This window comes from Bactrocera tryoni, chromosome 4 (genome assembly GCF_016617805.1).
Source record: "Bactrocera tryoni isolate S06 chromosome 4, CSIRO_BtryS06_freeze2, whole genome shotgun sequence".
NCBI lineage: Eukaryota > Metazoa > Arthropoda > Insecta > Diptera > Tephritidae > Bactrocera > Bactrocera tryoni.
The window spans coordinates 35,670,726-35,693,357 of NC_052502.1; the positions used below are offsets into that span (position 1 = coordinate 35,670,726).

General features: G+C 36.7%; 1 protein-coding gene across 2 annotated transcripts in view; it reads left to right on the plus strand.

The window, feature by feature from the left end:
* Window positions 1-22,632, plus strand: part of LOC120775571 (probable G-protein coupled receptor B0563.6) — a 78,972-nt gene that overhangs the window by 25,559 nt on the left and 30,781 nt on the right. For both annotated transcript variants that reach the window (XM_040105802.1, XM_040105803.1), the window contains exons 3-4: window positions 5,093-6,490; window positions 11,296-11,449. In XM_040105802.1, the coding sequence (XP_039961736.1) occupies window positions 6,194-6,490; window positions 11,296-11,449 (451 nt within the window). In that variant the 5' untranslated portion in view covers window positions 5,093-6,193. The remainder of the gene's footprint in view (window positions 1-5,092; window positions 6,491-11,295; window positions 11,450-22,632) is intronic.

A 22,632-nucleotide genomic window follows, 5' to 3' on the forward strand; every position in this document is an offset into this window, starting at 1 on the left:
ACGCTTCTGTAATCTAAACAGTGCTTAGATAATGTTCTTACTAGAAAATTTCAATTATTTTATCGATATTTTTGATAATTGACCTTCCAAAAGGTGGTGCACCTTTGACCTCAGAATGATCGGAATTGGAAGGGAAGACCATGAAATTCACTATTCAACCGCCTGACTACCGTTTTCGAAGAAAAACTGTAAAATATGGCATATTTCCAATAACCCCCTAATATCAGAAATTTCCTACTGGCTCACTTTCATATACGCTTGCATACATGTATGTATGTATAGTTAAAAGTTGGCTTCAACTTTTGGTTTAATGCATCAGCGCACACATATGGAGGCAGCTGCTGGTACCTGCCGCAAGCACAAGCCGACTTCAGCCAGATACATATTACAGCCAAGGTATATATGAGAATCCTTGCAGGCAACTATTCTTACGCATTAATGTGTGTGTATATGACTATTGTTCGTATGCCTGCGAAATAAGCACATGTAAGCCTTCATTCATAAGAAACTATGTGGCACTGAAACGCTTTTCTTAGCATATAAATGTGCATATTCTCCTTCTGCTATTCTTGGCTGATTACACTTATTTCAAACTAGAAATATTTACGCAACCTTTTTGCGGTGAATAGGTACATCCGTCTACAGAGACTGGCATTGTAAATTTTATTTACACAATTCCCATATGCATTTATGGCTATGTAGCCTTGGTTCAATTTATGGTCGTCATAATCGTCCTGTTAGATCAACAATTGATTGTCTAGTGGAAAAATTAGAATCCGCCAGTCACAGTACAAAACGTTCCCGTGCCAGTGAGACAAAGAAAGAAAAGTGTCGGGAATATTGCTGCCGCTAGCACATCAATTGAGGAAGACCCGAATCAGTCTCCCACATGTCATTCCCACGCGTTGGGCATCTCTGTGACGTCATTGTTGCGAATTTTGCGAAAAGATCTTGGCCTACATCCTTACAAGATCAAATTGAAGAAAAAACTGAAGGCGCTTGACCACTAAAATCGTCATATGTTCGTGAATTGGGCTAAGCAACAACTCCAAAATGATCTGAATTTTCATCGAAGAAACATCATCTGCGATGAGACTCAGAAATGCTTTTCTTAGCATAGAAATGTGCATATTCTCCTTCTGCTATTCTTGGCTGATTACACTTATTTCAAACTACAAATATTTACGCAACCTTTTTGCGGTGAATAGGTACATCCGTCTACAGAGACTGGCATTGTAAATTTTATTTACACAATTCCCATATGCATTTATGGCTATGTAGCCTTACTCTTTATTCTACATCGTCTTTTCCTCCTCGCATTAAGTAGAGAGTGTAACTACAATGTAACTCCTATAAACTCCATTCCTATGCCATACAACTTGAGACCATTGCGTATACGTAACTTCGATGTGCAATGCGTTGTAGCGCTTATTTAAAGTACTATAGTCTGTGGTTACGCACAGCTGTGTTTGGTTTACTTACTTCACTTCCCTTCTTCTTCTAGTGAGAAGATACTTTAATTTACTCGCTCAACCCTCACTGCAGTAATTGCCGATGAAATTATTTACAAGTTCGCTTTTTGTTGTGCTTAATCAGTTTATTTGTTTGCAAATGAAATTCAATCCAGCTTCTCTGCTTCTTGTTTTCCCGTTTTACGTCATTCTTCCTACGATAGGAACTGAGTATTAATAAATTACTGGGTCAACAGCTATCAATCTTTCTCATTTAAAATGATAAAATACTAAGAATGGCTAGAGAGAGAGATGAGAATCCATAACATATTATATTGTTGGTAAAGATTTTGTTAAAAATTTGCATTATGTTGAAATAATACTTATCTCCGCACAATAAATTAAAAGAAGATTTGGTTTGTTTATCCATATAAGCAATTAAACCTAAAGACTTAGGACGTCTAAATTTTTCTTAACAAAGCTATTCGAATACCTTTCATTTAGTACTCTATGTAACTCTCTCAGTATCGATGACGCAAAACATATTATTTTTTAAAACATTTCCGAACAGGGTTTTATAATCATAAGTAATACTCTAAAAAATATGTTCGTAGACACCTGTAAGAGAGTCTCTCCAAGTATGAGTTCTTATTTGTAAGGAACATGTTCTCCGCCTTAAAGTTTTCTCTTTTTTTTCTTTTTTTCAAAAGTAAACACCCAGAATTAAAATCTGGCTTCCCAATACTTCAAAAAATATTTCACGATTGTAAGATCTTAACTGCTGAAATTTGATTACTTCAAACTCAATTTTTTCCTAGGATTTTATAATGTATATACTATTACATATAATGGGTTTAAAATCGTTCAACTTTATTACGAAAATTCACGTTCTGGAAAGAATGTGCTGCTCGCAAACGACATCATTTCGCTCGATGGGCTTCTGGAAAAGTCTAAGAAGATTCGATGTTTTCATGCCAATTTTTTTTCAGCGATAAAGGACGTTTTTGGCTCAACAGGAATGTATAGTAAACAGCAAATTTACCACACTTGCCAAGAAGAGCCAGCGAAATCATGGGTTCATATATCTTCAAAAATGATGCCGGTGAGAACGTAACCGTCGCGCCATTATAATCACCAAGACCGTGTGATATCACACCGTTAGACTTTTTCCTGTGAAAATATGTATAGTCTACAGTCTATGCGAACAATCCCGCTTCGATTCAGAACTTGGACCACCGCAAGGCTCGGTCTTAGGCTCTCTTCTATGGAACTTGGATGACCTCATAGTAGTAGCGGTGGCTAAACATCTAGATGACCTCTGGCTAAAATGCAACGATAGCGGCATGAGTTTAGAGTTGGCTGAGCAGAAAACGGATGTCTTTCTCATAAGCACAAGGAAGGTTAAAGAAAGGGTATCACTCACCATAGGGGAATGCGACATTATTTCACAGCCGCAGATGAAGTATGTGGGAGTAATATCGCAATCCAAATCAATATATATCAATAAGTATACTTCGGGTAAGGAAAGCAAAATATATAATGCTCTATCAAGAATGATGACCAATAGGGACTGCGTTCGTATCAGTCGCTGAGCTTTAATAGCAAAAGCAATGAGTTCCTTAATAATGTATGCAGCACCAATATGAATACAGGCACTAGACACAAAAGCATATACTAAACAAATAAAAGCTGCGCATAGGATCACTGCTATACGAGAACCAAGTGCTTTCCGACCGATATCAAGCGTCGCTGCTGGAGTTCTAGCAAGTACGCCGTCCCACTGACATTCAGGGAGACGAGTTCGTGCGATTGGACCAGCTATCAGAGATGTCTGTGGGCGTAGAAAAAGTGGATAGAACCAAAAGCAGCACAATGTGGCAGCAGCGATGCCAAACCTCAACCAAAAATCGGTGAACCCACAGACTATTCCCGGACATCCATTCGTGAATAGATAGGCAACATGGGGACCTAGACTTCTTCTTAACCCAAGTACTAAGTGAATATGGATGATTAAGAAACTATCTGTTCCGCTAGCGATAGTTTTTCGGTGAAAAAGTTGAGAGCACTTTTGTCTCTGGTAAATAGAAAGCTGTTAGCTCTCACTATGACGAAGCTAAAACACATACAGTATATCAGGCGTCAGTCCGTCCGTAGGATAGATGAAAAGTCTTTCTCTCTCTCATGAAGTTATACCTAATCTGGTGGTTCCGTGGAGAGATATAAGCTGGGAGTAGGTTAGTTTTAGCGGATTATAGTTTGACACCCCAGTTTTCGTTATTTCCAACAACTATAAAAAAGGAATTGGAGCAAAACATCACGGATGTCTTTCAGTTCAGTCGCAATTCTCGAACGAGTCATTGAAAACTAAACTTAATAGATGCAAAAGAATTTTATTTCGAATGATAATGAATATCTCATTAAATTTTAAATTTCTATTATTTTCTTTACAAAAAAGTAGGGGGCGTCGAAATGGATCACCGTTCATTTCAGGGCAAAAATCGCTAAACAAACGTTTTATGTCGTAAACAAATAACTAGCAAGCACAGAGTAATTGACATATGGATATCAAACTTCTCACAAACATAACAAAAAAATTTTTTGGCAATCAAAGAAAAAGTTTGTATGGACCAGGGATATTTTATCAAATAGTATGGTATCTTTCATATGCTCACCATTTTCCAATCGTTGAGGTATGATTTGGAATAATTTTCAACACTAAATTTTAAACATTAATATTATCTGAAAACCGCTATTTATTAATCGCTTGCAGAGTTGGCACTTAAAAAAAAATTTCAACAAAAAATTTGATAACAGAGGAACTCACATGGCACATCACATACTTTGCCGGCTTATAAAATAAAGACCAGGCATACATTTTCTATTCTTTATGTCAAAACTATAATTTTATTAATCTGTATATACCAATATAGGCGTCTGATCATTATTTTTGCCCATAAATGTATGATAAAGTCAGAAAAATTAACTGAATGCCAAAATTATATAGCAGCCTTAAAAATCAGCTTTGAAGTTTAGCTATTAATTTATATGTAGGAATTTCGTTAAGATTTTAATTTGTGCGTAGCTGGTTCAACTTGGAACGCTGGGTTAATAATTTCTTACTCTTTCTTATCTAAATACCTAAAAGTTATACCTATATACAGCACATTACAGTAGGATGTATATTAAGGTGCTTCAAAAATTTTTTTTTTAATTTTTTTCAACTCTTACCCCCTCAAATGTTAGTGATTGACAAACAAAAATCCTCCCTCAAGCCAGACGCTGTTGCTTAACTCTAAGGGGTCGCTATTTTTTTTTTTGTAGATTCCCATACATTTAACATAGGAATTTTCGTTTTTTCATTCAAACTAAAATTTCACCAACTAATTTTCGTTTCTCAAAAATAACCATCACATATTCATAAAGCTGGCTTTTCAAACTTTAAAAACTCCCGCGTCAAGTTGAAAAAAAAATCCAAAATTTTTTTTTGAAGCACCCTAATGTATATAATATAATAATGCACTAGGCTACTTTCTCCAAAACTGAAAATAATATGAGCAAATAAATTGATATAAATTACCTTACACGAGAAATATAATATTTTGTTGTGGAAATTATTAAGATCCATTTTTATTTCATTTCAGGTATCACGCTGGCCTATAAAGCGACAGCCATCATAATATTTGAAGATGTGCCACAAGCAAAATAAAACGATTATGTTGCACACTAAAAATAAACGCAGTAATAATGCCAATAAAATTAACAATCTAATAAAAATTAGGTTGGAAAAACAACAAAAGCAATTAAAGCAAACACAGCAGGTGGCAAGCCATTCGGTACGGATGAGGCGGAGCGGAAGGTGTAGTGGAAAATTTCAGCCAGATTTTGTGGCCATAAAAAGAATGTGTATAAGTAAAAGAAATATTTGCGGTGCAAGAAAATTTATGCGAAAAGCAACAAAAAATTTTGTTAAAAAGGAAGTGGAATAAACAAAAAACAACAAAAGAGTGATTAAAGTGGGGAAAGCAACCAAAAATTAAACGAAGCGGAGGCATTTAAAGTAATTTAAATTAATTTAAGATTATTTAAAGGCAGCAAAATGTTCTGAGACAGCTTAACTTCAACTTTTAAGTGACCAACAGCAAGCACTACGCACTTGCCTCTAACCTTTTGGTTTTCTACTTTGGCCTGCAGCTACAGTGCGTTTCGCAGGAGCGTTTTTTCCGTTAACATTCTTATTGCTGCTTTAACCTCGCACTTCCGCCAACAAGACAGACATTGCCTTCACAAATCACTGCTGCCCGAGTTGCTGGCGTCACGACTCCAATAGCTGCACTCACTTACGGGCGTTGTGGCGCTGCTGACGTTGGCAACTGTGCTGTAACGTTGCGTGGCATGGCGCGACCTCACCAACCGGCGCAACGATTTGCAATTCAAATGAATTGACGCGCAACAAAAACACAAACAAACAGCAACTACAAATACAACTGCTAAGCAGCAAACAAAAACAAAGTATTAAAAACCGAGAAGAACAACTACAACAACATAAGATTAATAAAAAAAAGACATTGAATAGCGACGTCAGCGGCTTTCACCTTTAAATTGCCTTCACTACACCATGCTTCATCCCTTTCGTTTCGTTTTCTAATAATAGAAAGTTTCACACTTTTGACACCGTCGCTGCTGTGCCGCCCTTAACCCGCCGTTCCACTTAAATAAAGCTTCGTTTAGCGCTAGCGAACGCCATGATAACACGCTTGTATAACACCGAGGAGGACCAAGCCCTTTGTTCGTTAATTTGGGGCAGAAACTTGACTGCGTCGATTGCGAACGAACAAATCGATGAGGATGGTGAGACGACGCTTGTTGGCAACGTTGCTGGCGCCACACCAACACTATACAGTGCACACAGCAGTTATGGTGCAGGTGTCGGTGGCGGCTCTAGCAGCGGCGGCGCAGAGTCAGACATACTTATTGGCAGCGCTACTGTGAACGGTGCTGGCGGCAGTAGTTTACGTGATGATTTTTTCATTGCCAACGACGTAAGTACTTGTGGAAGGTAGCTGTTACCTTTTTCACTTTTGTTTTTCAGTTGCTTTTCCTCTTGACTTCCATTTATGAATGAAAACTGCCAATATGCATGAGTTTGCCATTGGAAAAGTGACACTTTAATGTATCGATTATTTTTAGATTAGATGCCATAATGTCGGTGTAGGCGCTCAATTTATGAGATATCCAAAGAGAAATGAGTTTTTAGTGGAAATATTGTTTTGCTTTAATACAGTAAAGATGCGTAACGGGACCTAACATAAAGACGTTTTTACCTAATGTAAGGAATTTTACTCTGAAAATTCAACTAGGCTGGTTCGGTCGATTGTAACGTTGCGAAATAGGCAGTCTGTTTTCTCTCGCTGCGACACTCCACTCCTCGTCGTACCAGCTGTTCTTTTGCATTTTCCGAAAACCAATGGTTTTGGTTGCAGCTGTACGTAAGGAGCTTGAAATGCCGTCCCACAGTTCCCCTATACCGAGTTGTTGACGAGTGCTCTCAGAGAACAGGAGTGCAAGCTGAGTAGAAAATCGTTCGGCTATCTGTTGTGATTGCAGCTTTTCGACGTCGAACTTTCCTTGTGTTTGTTGAGATGTGTTTTTTGCTGGATAGAAGCGGGTGTGTATTTTTGCTGCAACAACATAGTGGTCCGAGTCCAGGCTGAACCCTAAGAGCGTACTCCCGTCTAAAGTACTGGAGACGATCCGGTTGGTAGCTTTTCGATCCGAAGACAGCCAGGTTAGCTTGATGAATTTTCCTAAGCTGGAATCTAGTACTATAGATAATCATATTTTGGGCCCCGGCGAAATCGATAAGCCTCAACCCAACTTTGATGCGGATTGTGGCTAGACGTTGAAGTCTCTCTTCCACCACGAATCCCACACCGAATTTGCACTCCTTTATATGGCCGCTGTAGTGAATGCCACAAAGACCTACTCGTCTCGCCAGCTGAGCAGCACACCTTCCCAATTAAAGGACCAGACGTTCCAAATGCATGCCCTTAAATCGTAATCCTTAATACATACGTTTGTCTCTCAACCGAGGCTGTTGTGTCCTTTTTTACGTGGCGGCCCGCCCAGAACATAACTCTGGGGAGAGATGATTCCACTTCTCACTTTAGCTTGCCTTCAAACGGATTCTTTTTGACTATCCAGAGGATACTTGGTCTAAGACCGGAAGTAGTGAGCTGCTTGAGCGATAGTAAAAGTATCGTTTCTGTCCCTCTCAAGTAAATGGCGCTCTACACATGACTCCGTCCTCCAAATTTAGGTTACTTGTTGAAAAAATAATAAATTTTATCAAGATCTTTGTCTTGGTTTGACTGCAGCAACTTGAATCAAATAATTTGATTCTTTAATTTTCTATAACTAAATATTCCAGAGTTTGAGATATTCTTTGGATTAAATGTGTAACAGAGTAGCTGAACATTTTTGAACTATGTAGTCTGGTTCGTGAGCCACATATAAACCATTTTTCACCTTTACGAAACCAGATGTAGTTCCGTTACAAAGTCTATGAGAAGTAGTCAGGCTTTAGGATGCCAGTGCTTGATGTCAATTTAATAGGTAAAGCAAACTCATTACCTATTCCCGTTCTATTCTTTCATGCCGTGAGGTCCCAAAATGTTTGAAGCATTGGCTTGGTAGCGAAGGTTAAGAGAGATGATCCATTGTTTTCCTGGTGCCTTACTCTTGACATTTCCTGCAGTCATATCGATCTATGAGACCAATTCTGCAGGCATGTGCCACAGCTGACTGTGAGTATTTCAATCAAGTTCCTACAGTCCTTTTAATTAAGAGTGAGCAGGAATTTTCATCAAAATTTAACATTTCTTGCCATGCTTTTGTCCAGATCATCGTAAAGTCAATGCATTAGTTTACCAATGTCGGTCACTTTATCGGATGACAGCCGTAGACCATGTTTGTTCACTATATCTTTGCCCTCGATGTTTTTGTGACCTCACACCCCGTAGAAGTGAAGTCGCTTATTCGATAAGAGGGTTCGACCTTGATTGCTCTTTGACTGCTTATTCCAGAGTTGCCTGCTGATGTATTACAAGCTAGCTCCGCGGCTTTCTCAATAGCAAAGGCCTCTGCTAAAAATATATTGCCGGGGAACGGCAAAGGTCGCCTTATACCTGAAACTGAACAGCATATTCCCATAGCAACTTCGTCCTCTATTTTCAAGCTCTACATATAGCAAACATACCTTCACACCAACCATATTTTTCCATATTTACCCTGAACTTTCTTTCCCAATTAAAAAGGGATCATGAATGTGGTGCTTGCCCAACCGCTACGCCCGAAGGTTCAATATGAAAATTCTCCTGCAGCCAGTAGTCCGCCCGCCGATTTTACTCTGCAGTTTTCAACGAAAATGTTACGAGCCGCCACTGGAGTGATTTAGTGATTTTTGAGGTCTCATTATGCACACCAAGCTTCTCAACCCTTTCCATTGGCTCCCTTTAGGTGGATTACCGCACGCCTGACCTCCGTAGTGCAGAACTGATCATACAATAGCATGTCCCCTAACAAAAAGCTCTTTTAAATTCGCAGTGCCTTAAAATTCCTATAATTTATAAGTTATTTGACACTACTAACATATAAATATGGCCACAAAAATTACTTTCGTCCACTTCGACGTCATCAATTTAAATTAGCAAATTTTGTGTAATAAAAATAAGTTGAATATTCGCACGAAACTTCGGCAAGGTCGTATACTCAAGGCTCTATTGGACTGCTATCAACGCATACAGCCAATAGAAGTTCCTTTGCAATATTCATATATGTAAATTTGAGTAGCAAATTGAAAATTGAATATTTAAATTTCGTCCGCAAAAAAAAATGCCAATGAGCACAAGCAAAAGAAAAAAATAAGTAACTATATGTATATGGTACTGTATTTTTGTTAGGGTGATTCAGAAAATTACAAAAAAATATATATAATGTCACAATATCATTTTATATAATGTCACAATATCATACTGTTACATTATTTTGTTGAACCCGCAGTCGATTCCTAGAAAGACCTCGGAAAAAGTATGTTTGGCGGTGAAGAAAATTTTGTTTTTCAAAATTATCTCATATCCAAAAATCCAATGAAAATCATTAATATTTGCCAACATGGTATGAAAGTTTCGTGTCGATTGGTCAACTCAGAAAACAGCTTTTCAAGAAACCCGCGTTTAAAAATTTGGAGCCGATTTCAATAAAAAACTACTTTAAATTTAAAAATTTCACCGAAATGCTCCAATATATCGTCACCTAAAATGCCAAATAGTTAAAATAAAAAAATTATAAAATGGTTATATATCGGTTATTATGTCTGGTTATTACATCAAGTTTTGATGACACTATTTTTTAGGTGACGATATGTAAACAAAGTAAAAAAATAGATTTTTTGGAAATTTTCATTTTGAAACAAAATTTGAGGTTTGGTTATAAAATGGTTATATATTGGTTATTATATCTGACAGCGACTTAAGGTGACGTACATACATGCGATATAAAAAAATTAAAAAATCAATTTTTTGAAATTTTTTATATAACCCTTTAAGCGTCGTAGAAGAATAAAAAAGTATAATTTTTCTCATAATAATGAAGAACATCGCTTATGTAAGTTTAGAGCTTCATTAAGGTCTGATATACAATTGAGGTATAGACAAAACTTCGACAGATGCTCAAAAAATCGAATGTCATAATTTTCTTTACGTACTTAAGGACAACCCTAACATAAACACATACCTACACATTATTTAGATATAAATATGTTTGTACAGTACATGTACATTTGTTAAAAGTATACTTGTACATTTGTAAATCCCCGGCGCGCTGGCGTTATGCTAAGCAGCCCTAGACCCATTCACAGAGAAGATGACACAGCGCATCTCATTCAACTGCAGACCCATCAACGATAACAGGAAAAGCAGAGATGGCGAAGAAGAAGAAATTGATTTGCCATACAAATACTAATACTAATGGCAATGAGCGAGAGCACGAAGTGGGTAATGGGCGCTGGGCGCTGACTGTCAGCAAAGCTCAGCCTGCAACGGCTACAACATCGACAGCGGTAGGCAGCATGTAAAAGTGGCGTAAGGCGCTATGTAATGACATTGGTAGACACAGTCGTGCTGCAGCGACTTGAACACGGTCGAACTCACTTGAGCATCGAGCAGTTCGTGCCGCCGCCCTTTAAGCTCCGCGTAGGACATGCAGACGGCAATGAATGGGCATAGTAATGACATAGATTATGTCAACCTTCTGCTTTTCTTTACAGTCATTCTATGAGCGCTGACTTATATTCCTCCAGTTTTTTTGTCATTTTTGCAACATTCTGCCCAGCTTCTTTTCAATTTTCTTACTTTTCATTGAAATTTCCATTCGCTCGTTTAACGGAACGTGCCAGTATGCGGCAAGGCTTACGGTATGTTTATTCGCCCATATGCCTGTTTGTGGGAGACATGCATATATGTGTATTTGTGTGTTTCTGCATACCCAACAGTAATGGCTTTTATTGTGTTGGATAAATGTTTATATGCATAAGCATTTGGAAGGCCATTTAATGCCGCTGTTTATTGCGAATGACAGTTTTAACAGCGAACATACCTTTCCGTCGCTGTTTCTCACAACAAAGGTTTATTTGCACACAGTCCTACCTTCCCTTGTAGGCATGTGAAGAGAGAATGAGCAAATTTCCAGCAGTGATCGCAAATATTTAAATCTCCATCGTTTTCTCTTATTAATTTTCATCTCCTTTGGCGATATTCTTTTATGCTTATTCTCCATTTTATTTATACAGTTCCCTGAGGATCCACGCACAGAGGCTTTACGTGAGTACTCCTACGGCATTATTTTACCAATAATCTGCTCGCTTGGCATTATTGGCAACGTCCTTAATCTGGTTGTACTGACGCGAAGAAATATGCGCGGAACGGCTTATATTTACATGAGAGGTAAGTCTGATATTAAATTGTAATGCGCACAATATATACATATGTAACCGATTTTGAGAAATGAGCTTCTGTAGTTAATATGAGCTCAAAAATGTTGGGGGTTAATTTCAAAAAAGGGATAAATTAGTTATTTACTTATGATTCAATCTCTCGAAAAAAGTTGGTTTTCCACAACACTCGGTTGGGTTTTACAGTGTAATTTAATAAAATTTTCAAATTATCAAAAAAGGGTATAGGACCCTCTATAATACTATGAATGGTACATATACCTATTAGACAATTTCAACGGTTTCATCATTCATTAATTCATCTAAGTAAATCATAGAGGCCGAAATCATAATATAAATACATATATTCATTAATTTTTGGCAGCGACAAAATTCCTTTTGAGAAAATATGTCTTTCAATTATTTAAATATCTTATAATGAATATAATACAAGAACGAGTCTCATATTTTGAAGATTACAACATTGATAGTTGCGGCCAGATATGTTATAAACTGATTTCGACAACTTTCAGTTCCTTCCATATAAAATCCAATTTGACCCGGGCTACTGCTAAATATCAACAGTGCTGGGACCATATCTCATGACAATACTTGAGTGATGCTTAATTCTTACCTAAAAGTAAGTACCTTTCATTTGGATACCAAATGCGGGCAAAGGAACCATTCTTTATTCCTTCTGAAGACACTCGAAAAGATTCTAGATGCCTACATTAGAAACAATATTTCATCAGCTAACCTATCGAAAGCTTTAAACGCCTATTTGAAGGCGAAATCCACTGAAACTGCATTGCAGTCGATTACCTTAAGTATAGAATGAGCATAATGAATTTGCCTTGGGCGACTTTCTTGACATAAGCGGAGTATTTAATAATGTCTCCAATGGTGTAATCGTTAATAGTCTGGAAGCAGACAAGGCAGAGCTCGCCATCATAACATGGATAAAAGCTGTACTATTGTTCAGGAAGATGAATAGAAAATAAAACCAAACAAAATTGTTGAAACTAGCGGAACACACGAACTTTTTAGGGTGTCAATCGCCTCTTTTGTGATCGTTTATAACAAATGAGCTTTTGGGAGAATTTTAATAAAGAGGACGCAAACTAATACTCTATGCAGGCGACATATATTCGGATAACGTTCTAAAAGTACACCAATGGGCAGGATCGGTTAACTTACGATATAAATGCCGGTAGGACGTACGTCTTTTACGAGGGCCTATCAGCGCTCCTTATCTATAGGTGTTACACAATAGTAGTCAAGCCAATGTTACTTTACGGCTCTTGGGTGTGCTGGATTGCTACCAGCTAAGCCTCATACAGGAAACTGTGGGAGCGAATACAGCGGGTCGTTGTCCTCAGCATAACGGGAGCACTGGTAATCATTAGACGATCTTTTAAGTTTCCGAAATATTGCAGTATCTTCCTGGCAGAAGTTTTTGCAGTCAGGAAGTCTTCTGAAATAGCTTAAAATGCAGAGAACGGCGCTGGGCTATCGCTTTATATATTGAAAAAGCACATCATTGCGTCATAGATTATCCTTAAAAACAGAGATACAGCAAATATAGTAGCTGCCGGAAAGCCGCTGCGGATATATCAGCTTCCAGGTCATAAAGGCGTTCCTAAGTAGCTGAGGATATTGCCAAAAGTGCCATCCGCATGGCTACCGAACCAGTTGTGTAAATAAATAACACACTAAAAACGATGCACATTGATATTTCCGAAAATGTTGACAGACTGATCAGCGTGGAATTGAGTGTCTTAGACGCATGTTGTATTTCCAAGGGAAGGAATCGGAAGAAAAACACGCTATTTTTCCATTCGAAAGGATGGTTTTGGGTTTTGTTATATGCCATGACTTACTGTCATCACATGCAAGCCTATAGAACTGTTCCCCAGTAACACCTTTTCTCCAATATTTTAGACGAAATCTATACTGTTGGAAAAACGTAATATTTGTAGACCTTAAAATTGGTTGGTCCGAATTCACTACTGTCATAATTTCAGCCGAATCCGTTTCGCAGTTTTGTTTAGATTACATGTTGAAGCATCGGGTCCTTTAAGTTTAGAGATAATTGTACCGAAATCAAAAAAGAATACGTTAGAAAATAAGTCGACATTTTATCACAACTTTGGTTCGAACTCTTGTATGTAACATGTCAATTGATATAATATCTAGATAAAACTACTAGAACTAAATCCTTATAGTTAGCCCTAACCTTCAGAAGACGCGTGTATAAATTTTACAGCTTATACCATTTTGATTGAAACAACTTTCGTTATTGTGAAGAAAGGAAATTTTACGAGTTGATAAAATATTGTTTTTTGAAGAGACAAAATATGCTTAAAGCAAATGCTTGGCTTGATGACGAGCTTCCGGACACTGCTCCGAGAAAATTAAGGCTTGAATAGAAGTTCTTCGAGATAGCAGTCTTTCTAAAGATATCAACTGAATGTGTGTATATAATATTATTCAGGAAGATTTGAGTATGAGAAAGCTCATTGCAAAGCGGGTGCCGCTACAAAACCAATGACGAGTTGATGATTGGGAGGAAGTGCTGTCGTATCACAAGTCAGTGAACTCCGATTTGAGTTGTTTCCACAACAACCGTATGTTCCATATCTGGCCCCCATCGACGACTTCCTGTTCTCAGTTCTTGAAAGAATGGCTGGGTAGATATTTTGAAGCAAAGGACAAATCGTAGTACAAAAATGGTATGGAAAAGTTTGAGAACCGCTGAAATCAAAGCATAACCCTTAAAGAGAAATATTTTGAAGTACAAAAACGAATTTCGCCAAAAACTGAGTTTTACTACGATTCAATTCAATTGACCTGTTATAGCTCAAAAATGTCTTTAGAAAAGAGACTTGCCGAAATGTGTCATGAAGGGATGTAAAGCTAGTTTATCTTCTTGCTTCACTTTGTAGACAAGATACTGAGAATGAAATGCGATTGGTAGAGGAAAGACGAACTGTATCTTCTAGAAAATTTTATATAAACAATGACAAGCTACTCTATATCTCTCCTATCTTTCATCTTTGATATCATTACCTGCAGCAAATTAGCATCTAATCATGTATGTTACATCTCTATTTCTCTTTATATGTTTAATCTCAATTGTACGCGTATATAAACTAATACAACTTATGTATTATGCATAAGCAATTATCTTCACAAAATTCGCCTTCTTTTATCGGGCAAATTGTTTTTACAAGGGCGTGATGAGCACACTATCAGGCCATGTGTGAATGCATTATCATCAACGTAAGCCATATTAAGATCATTAGAATCACATGTAGCGATAAATTCGGAGATGCCTACTCGAATGCCAAGCAAGGAGAACATAAATTTTCGATTCTTGCACAATGCAAATTTTGTTGAGCATGAAGGAAGCAATTAATAAGTAAATGCAGGCAAAAAGCTGAGGACTATAAGTATATACTATATAAGTATGTATCTGTTTTTTGTTGCTACTTGTTTGCATGGGCTTCTGCTACTATTTGGTTAAACAATTAAGCAAATGCCATTTAGGCCGATAAAAGCGACAAAAAAACAAGTAAGGAAGGGCTAAGTTCGGGTGTCACCGAACATTTTATACTCTCGCATGGTAAAGTGATAATCGAGATTTCATTATCCGTCATTTACATATTTTTCAAATACCGTATTTGTGTAAAGTTTTATTCCGCTATCATCATTGGTTCCTAATGTTTATACTCGTATTATACAAAGAAGGCATCAGATGGAATTCAAAATAGCTTTATATTGGAAGAAGGCGTGGTTGTGAACCGATTTCAGCCATATTTCGTACATGTCATCAGGGTGTTAAGAAACTATTATATACCGAATTTCATTGAAATCGGTCTAGTAGCTCCTGAGATATGCTTCTTGGTCCATAAGTGGGCGGCGCCACGCCCATTTTCAATTTTTAAAAAAAGCCTGGGGGCAGCTTCCTTCTGCCACTTCTTCCGTAAAATTCAGTGTTTCTGACGTTTTTTGTTAGTCGGTTAACGCACTTTTAGTGATTTTGAACATAACCTTTGTATGGGAGGTGGGCTTGGTTATTATCCGATTTCTTCCATTTTTGAACTGTATATGGAAATACCTGAAGAAAACGACTCTGTAGAGTTTGGTTGACATAGCTATAATAGTTTTTGAGATATGTACAAAAAACTTAGTAGGGGGCGGGGCCACGCCCACTTTTCCAAAAAAATTACTTCCAAATATGTCCTCCCTAATGCGATCCTTTGTGCCAAATTTCACTTTAATATCTTTATTTATGGCTTAGTTATGACACTTTATAGGTTTTCGGTTTCCGCCATTTTGTGGGCGTGGCAGTGGGCCGATTTTGCCCATCTTTGAACTTAACCTTCTTATGGAGCCAAGGAATACGTGTACCAAGTTTCATCATGATATCTCAATTTTTACTCAAGTTACAGCTTGCACGGACGGACAGACGGACGGACAGACGGACGGACAGACAGACATCCGGATTTCGACTCTACTCGTCGCCCTGATCACTTTGGTATATATAACCCTATATCTGACTCTTTTAGTTTTAGGACTTACAAACAACCGTTATGTGAACAAAACTATAATACTCTCGTTAGCAACATTGTTGCGAGAGTATAAAAATTAGTACAGGAAGTGAAAGAGCAATGCTGCCGCACATACACACACAAGTCAAATAAAACGCTCACAGGAAATTCATATATTTTAGTAAGTGTAGACACACTTAGAACACACACGCCTCTTTGCGGTTATTTACCAAGTCATTGACACCAATTTGCTGCCACCACACATTCATACATTTCATGTGCTGTACGCATCCATATATGCATACATAACTGCCCGGCATTTATACACACACATATGTACTTACATATGTCAGTACATCAAACATTTTCTCTATTCCTGAATTTCTTGCCGAAATTCTCCGCTGTTTTTATGCCACCGGCAAAACGTGTTTAGTGCCACAACATGTTGTTATTATTGCACGCCTTCGCTCTTTCCAAAGGTTATTGCCACCGACTGACTTCATTACTGTGACAAGCAATGTCACCATTTCTTCTAGCTATTACTCATGTGCTTCAGCGCACGTTGCCCATCAGCGTGTTACTAACGCCTTCCAGTTGTGTGGAAACGGGCGGTGAACACTTAAATTTTCGTGGTCTTTCCTTCAATTTAGACATTTTGGCACTTTGTTGGTTTGGCTTTGTCAGCCATTATTATTATTTGCGTTCTTTTACATTTACTTTGAATTAAAAACGAAATCATTTTGGGTTTATGGATATTTCTGCTCGAAGCTTGAATAATATGTCGCATTTAAATGTGAGGAGTGTGTTTATAAATGGGTCGATAAACTATACTGAGTTTAAAGGCTTTTTAGATAATTGTTGAATGTGTTTAGTAGATAGAACATCTGAAGAATTATGGTACTCTTCTAGTACCACTAAGCGGATAAAACACTTTAACCCCAAACTCTTAAAGTTTTATACGAAAAAATATCATCAAAAAGCTCAACGTAATTCAATCGACTGTATAACCAGTTCAATAATTAGTTTCACCACTTTTCTGAATAACACAAACAATGCTTTCATGTGATCCAATTCAGTGGTCAAAAATAAATTAATTCTTTCGACCAATCTTCAGCATCAGAATCTTCCATTTGTGCTGAGATTGTTCAAGGAAGTAAAAAACAAAAAAAAACATGAATTTAGATGGCATCCTTACAGGGTGGTAGCCAAATTAAGTCTTATATAACAACTGAGTCGATTTAGTAAAATATCTATATTTTTCCACCCCTACTGCCGAATGTCTCTCAAGTTTGAGCATTGGAAGGCAAAGGATATATTCCGTCTCATCCAGCTGAAGGCTGGGCATTCGAAAAGGTAATTTTCCAGCGTCCCAACATCCTCCGCACTTACTGTGTATTTTGCTGAATCTACTTTTCCAATTTTGTGAAAGTGAGGTCTAAGGGTAGTTGATCTGTGACGACCCCTACAATATGCAATAACCTTGTGGACCTCCCTTAAACGAGCTGGATTAAATTTTAGCTGGGTTTCCAGCTGTCACAAAGTGGAGCAACTTGTCTGCCTTTTCATTTCCTTTTATCCCTATATGACTGGGTACCCGGATGATATTAACCCAGTCAACTGCTGGGAGTCTAATTATTGTCTGCTTGCATAGCCCAACGTGTAGAAGCTTAGTATAGGCGCTACGAAGAGCTTTAATAAGCACTTGGCTGTCCATTAAAAACTTAATGAACTTGCTTGTTAGAGAAGAAGCTCACTTGGCGTCTTTTGAAAGACTGAATTGTAATATGTAATATGAATTACTACAGAAAAAGCAGGTACTGTTCCTGTTTCACCCTTTGATATATCGTTGTCGACCACAGAACCAAAGTTCTCTTTTTCTCTACTAAAAATTAATTCTGGTTAGTTCCTCATGGATCTTGCTCAGTCTCATTCTCAATTTAGTTCGGGTTCCTTAACAAGATCGGTTGTAAATAAATTAAAAACGAAATTATTTTATTTAGAAACCTTTATTAATGATGTTAATAGTTTCACGTTTACATTACGTCTGTCTTAACTAAACTAAAGCCCAAGCATATATTCCGCTGCTTTTGCGTATTAGTCCAGCAACAACTTACTTGTGGCGCCTTTACTAAAGGTAAAATATCGTTGTTGCTATGAGATCTACTTTCCAGGTGATCTTGTTGTGAGGAGCTTTATCATTGCAATTACAACTTCTGAAAGTACCGTAACACTTCACTGTTTTACGCATCACCTTCCGAATGTCACCCATCAAAGAGTTATGCTGTTGCTGTGCGCTCTTATTGGTGATAATAATGATAAGAGTATTGATATGCAAATGAACGTAGTAAGCATTCTAGGATGAAGAGCTCAGTAGGAACGTGCGTAGCATTCAAAGCAATTTATGTTATATTAGCTGACCAATTCATCTTATGTTAGTTGTTGTCTTAACTAACGTTAACTTATATATTGGCCAGATATCAAGGATCCAGCCAGATCATTTATTGATGTAGTTTTCATTGCACCCGTATTCCTCTGCAAGTTGCCTCATTGCACCTATTCCAGGAGATTAATGCGGCACTTTTTCGGCAATGACATCCAGCACACCGTATATTAGTGTGAGAAGGATGACGCTTGTATAGAGCCAGTAGGCTATGTATCATAATATAACCACTTTGGGGAAATAGACTCTTCTGCAGGAGTTACTCCACACTCGAAGCGCTTTGGAAGCCCAACTTTCAATGTGTCTTTATAAAATAAGGTACTCGTCTAATCTAATTATTTAGTACTTGTTATAAGACTCCGCTGGGTTGGCCTTAATGCTTTCAGCAAATTTTGGTTTCGCTGCTGTTGGACAATTTTGACGTCATATTCATTAACCCACGTCTTGTCATCAATAAGGATGTGTTTGAATGAACGTAGGGTTCTTAGCTAGATTGTCAGGGATCTATTTTGCGATCTTTACTACGATGGTTTTGCAAAACATACAGTCTAGCAGTTTAAATGGACTAGTCCGGTTCAGTTTTGATTAAATGGTATTTTTAAATATATTTTATAACATTGACATTGTCCGTGACTTTAAGAAGAGTAAGAGTGCTTTTGCTATCGGATTTGATTCCTCGGGGTTTTGTTCACCTTTCCGGAAATAACCTCACTGATGGTGTCCAACATATTTGCAACATTTACAAAACATACCAGCTCGATTGATCACTGTAATCACGAAAATCGAGCTGGATCCATTGAAAACTACTACTTCGAACAATACTTTATTCAAATGGTACCAAATATAATGGCTGACTTAAAATATTTTAATATTCGGATTTTCCAAATCCAAATAATTTTTAGTTCCAGCCTTCCCTAGGTTTGTTTTCTCTGACTGGTCTTTTTATATAGACACTTCAGTTAGTTCTTTTCTCGAGACTAAGATTAAAGAACTTGTACTCAAACTCCCTCAGTCTTCTAGATAAACTAGCAGGAATTAAAACAAATCGCCTCAATTGTAAAGTAATGACTTCAATACTCGTATACTCGTTCGTTTGTGAGGACTTAATTAATTTTCTTTCTTCACACTTCACAAAATCTCTGAATTTGTTCTTATATTCATTCATTACAACTAAGAATTACTAGGGCTCTTATTTTACAGCCATCATAACATAACTGTTATCTGCCGTATGAAAAATGGTCACTGTTAATGTTTTTCCTATTGACATGGTTGACTTCTGTAAGTCCATTGCCTTAGGTACACTTACAATAATGGTTAAAATAGCTTCCGAGAAATCTGAAGCTTCCTAAATCACCATATGAGAGATGAAGAGAAAATAGCGGACATACATATACTACTTGTATAACAATTTGAAACTGATTTTGTTATTTGAAAGGCTGAAAAAATTAAACACTGATTCTGGAGCCTCGTGACTTTATTTCTTTTATTCATATTTTTGGTTGAAAGCTTAAGAAACTCTTATAGATCATTTCATATTCCAACTTTAAACTGATTTGACCTCAAAAACATAAATCCAGAAACAATACATACATATATTCTATGGTAAGGATGACATTCAAAAACTTGGACATATCACTACAAATGTACGAAGCTGCATGTGCTAAGAAACTGTTGTCGTTGTGCTTGAACTGGCACTTATGGCAAAGTTGCAGCTGCCAAAAAAGTTTTTCGCATAAAAAACAATAGCCAAATGCCGCATTCACTTTTCGTGACATCAAAACGACAAAAGATGCTCACTCAACAATAGCTTGTTGTACTTAGTCGTTGTAGTTTGAGACAAATATTTATATACGCAAGAAAATATTACTCCACAGCTTATATAAACACATATGTACCATATATACATATGTGGAGGTGAATAAAGTAGCACACTGTTTAGGAATTCATTTATGCACTTACGTTTTTGTTATTGGTGTGGCATTTTCCTTTTGAAGGCCCAAGTAGTTTTGTCGCCAAGAGGCTGTTAAAGCGTTAAGCTCAAATATTGGATACAAATATATGTACCTACATATATCTTTTCTATGCATATTTTAGACCAAATTTGATTCCTTAAGCTGATTTAATAAGGAAGCCATGAAGAGACGTTAACTTCGTATACGTAAAATGATACAAAAAGATCCTTATCTTGATTTTGATATGCCAGGCTCTTGGGCAGGAAAAGACATGTGCAAACCTACTTAGCGATATCTCACAACTGAGGAATCTGAAGGATAAATATAAATGGACATATCCAAACCGACTCAGCTCATCACGCCGTTCATTCACAAACCTTGTAAGGTCTCCGAACAGAACATAGTGACAACTTAATATACTCTGTTTAGGGTATAAAGATATAAAACCGGACAATTTTTGATTCATGCTTCCACTTCATGTCTGACCCACAGATAATTTTGATTTGATTAGAAGTGTGAAATATTGTAGGGGTTACATGGGTTTCCTTGATTAAAATCAGCCTTTTTTCAACAATTTTTTCTCATGTAAAAAATGGAATATTTTATTACAATTTTCTAATATTACAAAGACACACTATTATCAAGGGATTTCCGAAATTTTTGAAAAAAAAGAATTTTATAAACTCAGCAGGTGCGACACCATTTCCGGTGACCCCTGCGAAAAAAATGTGTGTTATCAGGATAACTCCTTACAGGATTATGTAAATTGAAAACAGTATGTGTTTTAGTTAAAAGCTTAACTTAGAACTTGGACGAAAGAAACAAACTGAAAATTAGATTTTTGGCAGAAATTTTTACAAAAAAACTTAAATTCCGCGACATATCTTTCAAATAGTTGTAATTGAAAACAAAATCCTTCGTCCAGGTCTTTAAGAATTGTATTTCAAAGACCTGGTTAAAATTTCAAGAATTTCGATTTAGTACTTCTCGAGAAATTTTGCTAATCGACTTCCAAAACACAATTTCGAAAAAAAATGCGTTTAAAGACGGCGCACTTAGCCTGGGCAGCCTCGAGCGTACAAGTTCTCAAGTCTGTTTCTCCGAAACTAATACTTGGATCAACTTGAAAATTTAGGACAATATTCTAGAGATGTTGTAGAATTTAATAAGAAAATAAATAAGAAATCGATTTTTGAAACCCGAAACCATCTAACCCTTTATCATAAGCCTTTTGTGTAGTTCCTCAAAGTCAAGATCCTGATAGAGTTTTAAAGAGAGAGAAATATACATATGTAGAAGCTCGATCATTTTCCATATAAAGTCTTTTTGATCCCCGTTTGCTTATCACACTATGCTGCATTTAGATAACTAAAACATTATCGAAAAAGTCAAACCAAAATTGCAGCTAGTAATTCTGATAGAATAAGCGTAAAAGACCCATAAATAAAATTAATAAATAATTTCGATAATCGTAATGGTTTGAAACCAAAAATAAGAGACCAGTTTAAAGCTTTTCCTAGACAATATATATCCAAATCGAAAACGATGGATTTCAGCTTTGATTAGTCAGAGTCTAAGATATTTCTAAATAATTAAGAGAGAATAAACCATACAGCGCTCTTTCTTATAGAGCAGTGAGCAAGAAGGACGACACAAACATCGGCTTCAGGTATTTTTATGGTGTTCATAGAGTTAACGACATGACTTCGATAAATTTTTACCTCTTCAAAACTAGTATTTATACAGTAAAAAGGGCATGCAGCATTATTATTACCCTCCTAAAAAAATTATTAGAAAATTCTTTCACTTTTTGACTTTTGAAAGATTTGTAAAGAAGATATAAGTCTAACTATTTTCTTCGTTCCATTAATCTCAATGTTTAAATACAAATATTTTTCTTTAAAACAACATTATTGAACTCATATCTACCATGACAATCCATTTACAAATATACATATATGAATTTAGGTGATCATATAATAGAAATTCAGAGGTTAGGCCAGTCGAGAGTCTTCCAAATAGAAAATTTATTTTTGGGAATAAGGAAAAATGATTAAACATCTCTCCTTATGGATAAAATTTGAGTGCGTGAAAATTGTATACGTGTTTCTAAAGTAGCCCAACACCTTAAATTACATAATTCCCCTTCCGTTCTAATACGCGACTTTGAAACTAATTTCAGTAGAATTTCGTCCTTTTTACCGAAATCTCAAACGTTAACCTATAATTAAATTCAAATAAATTTAAAATG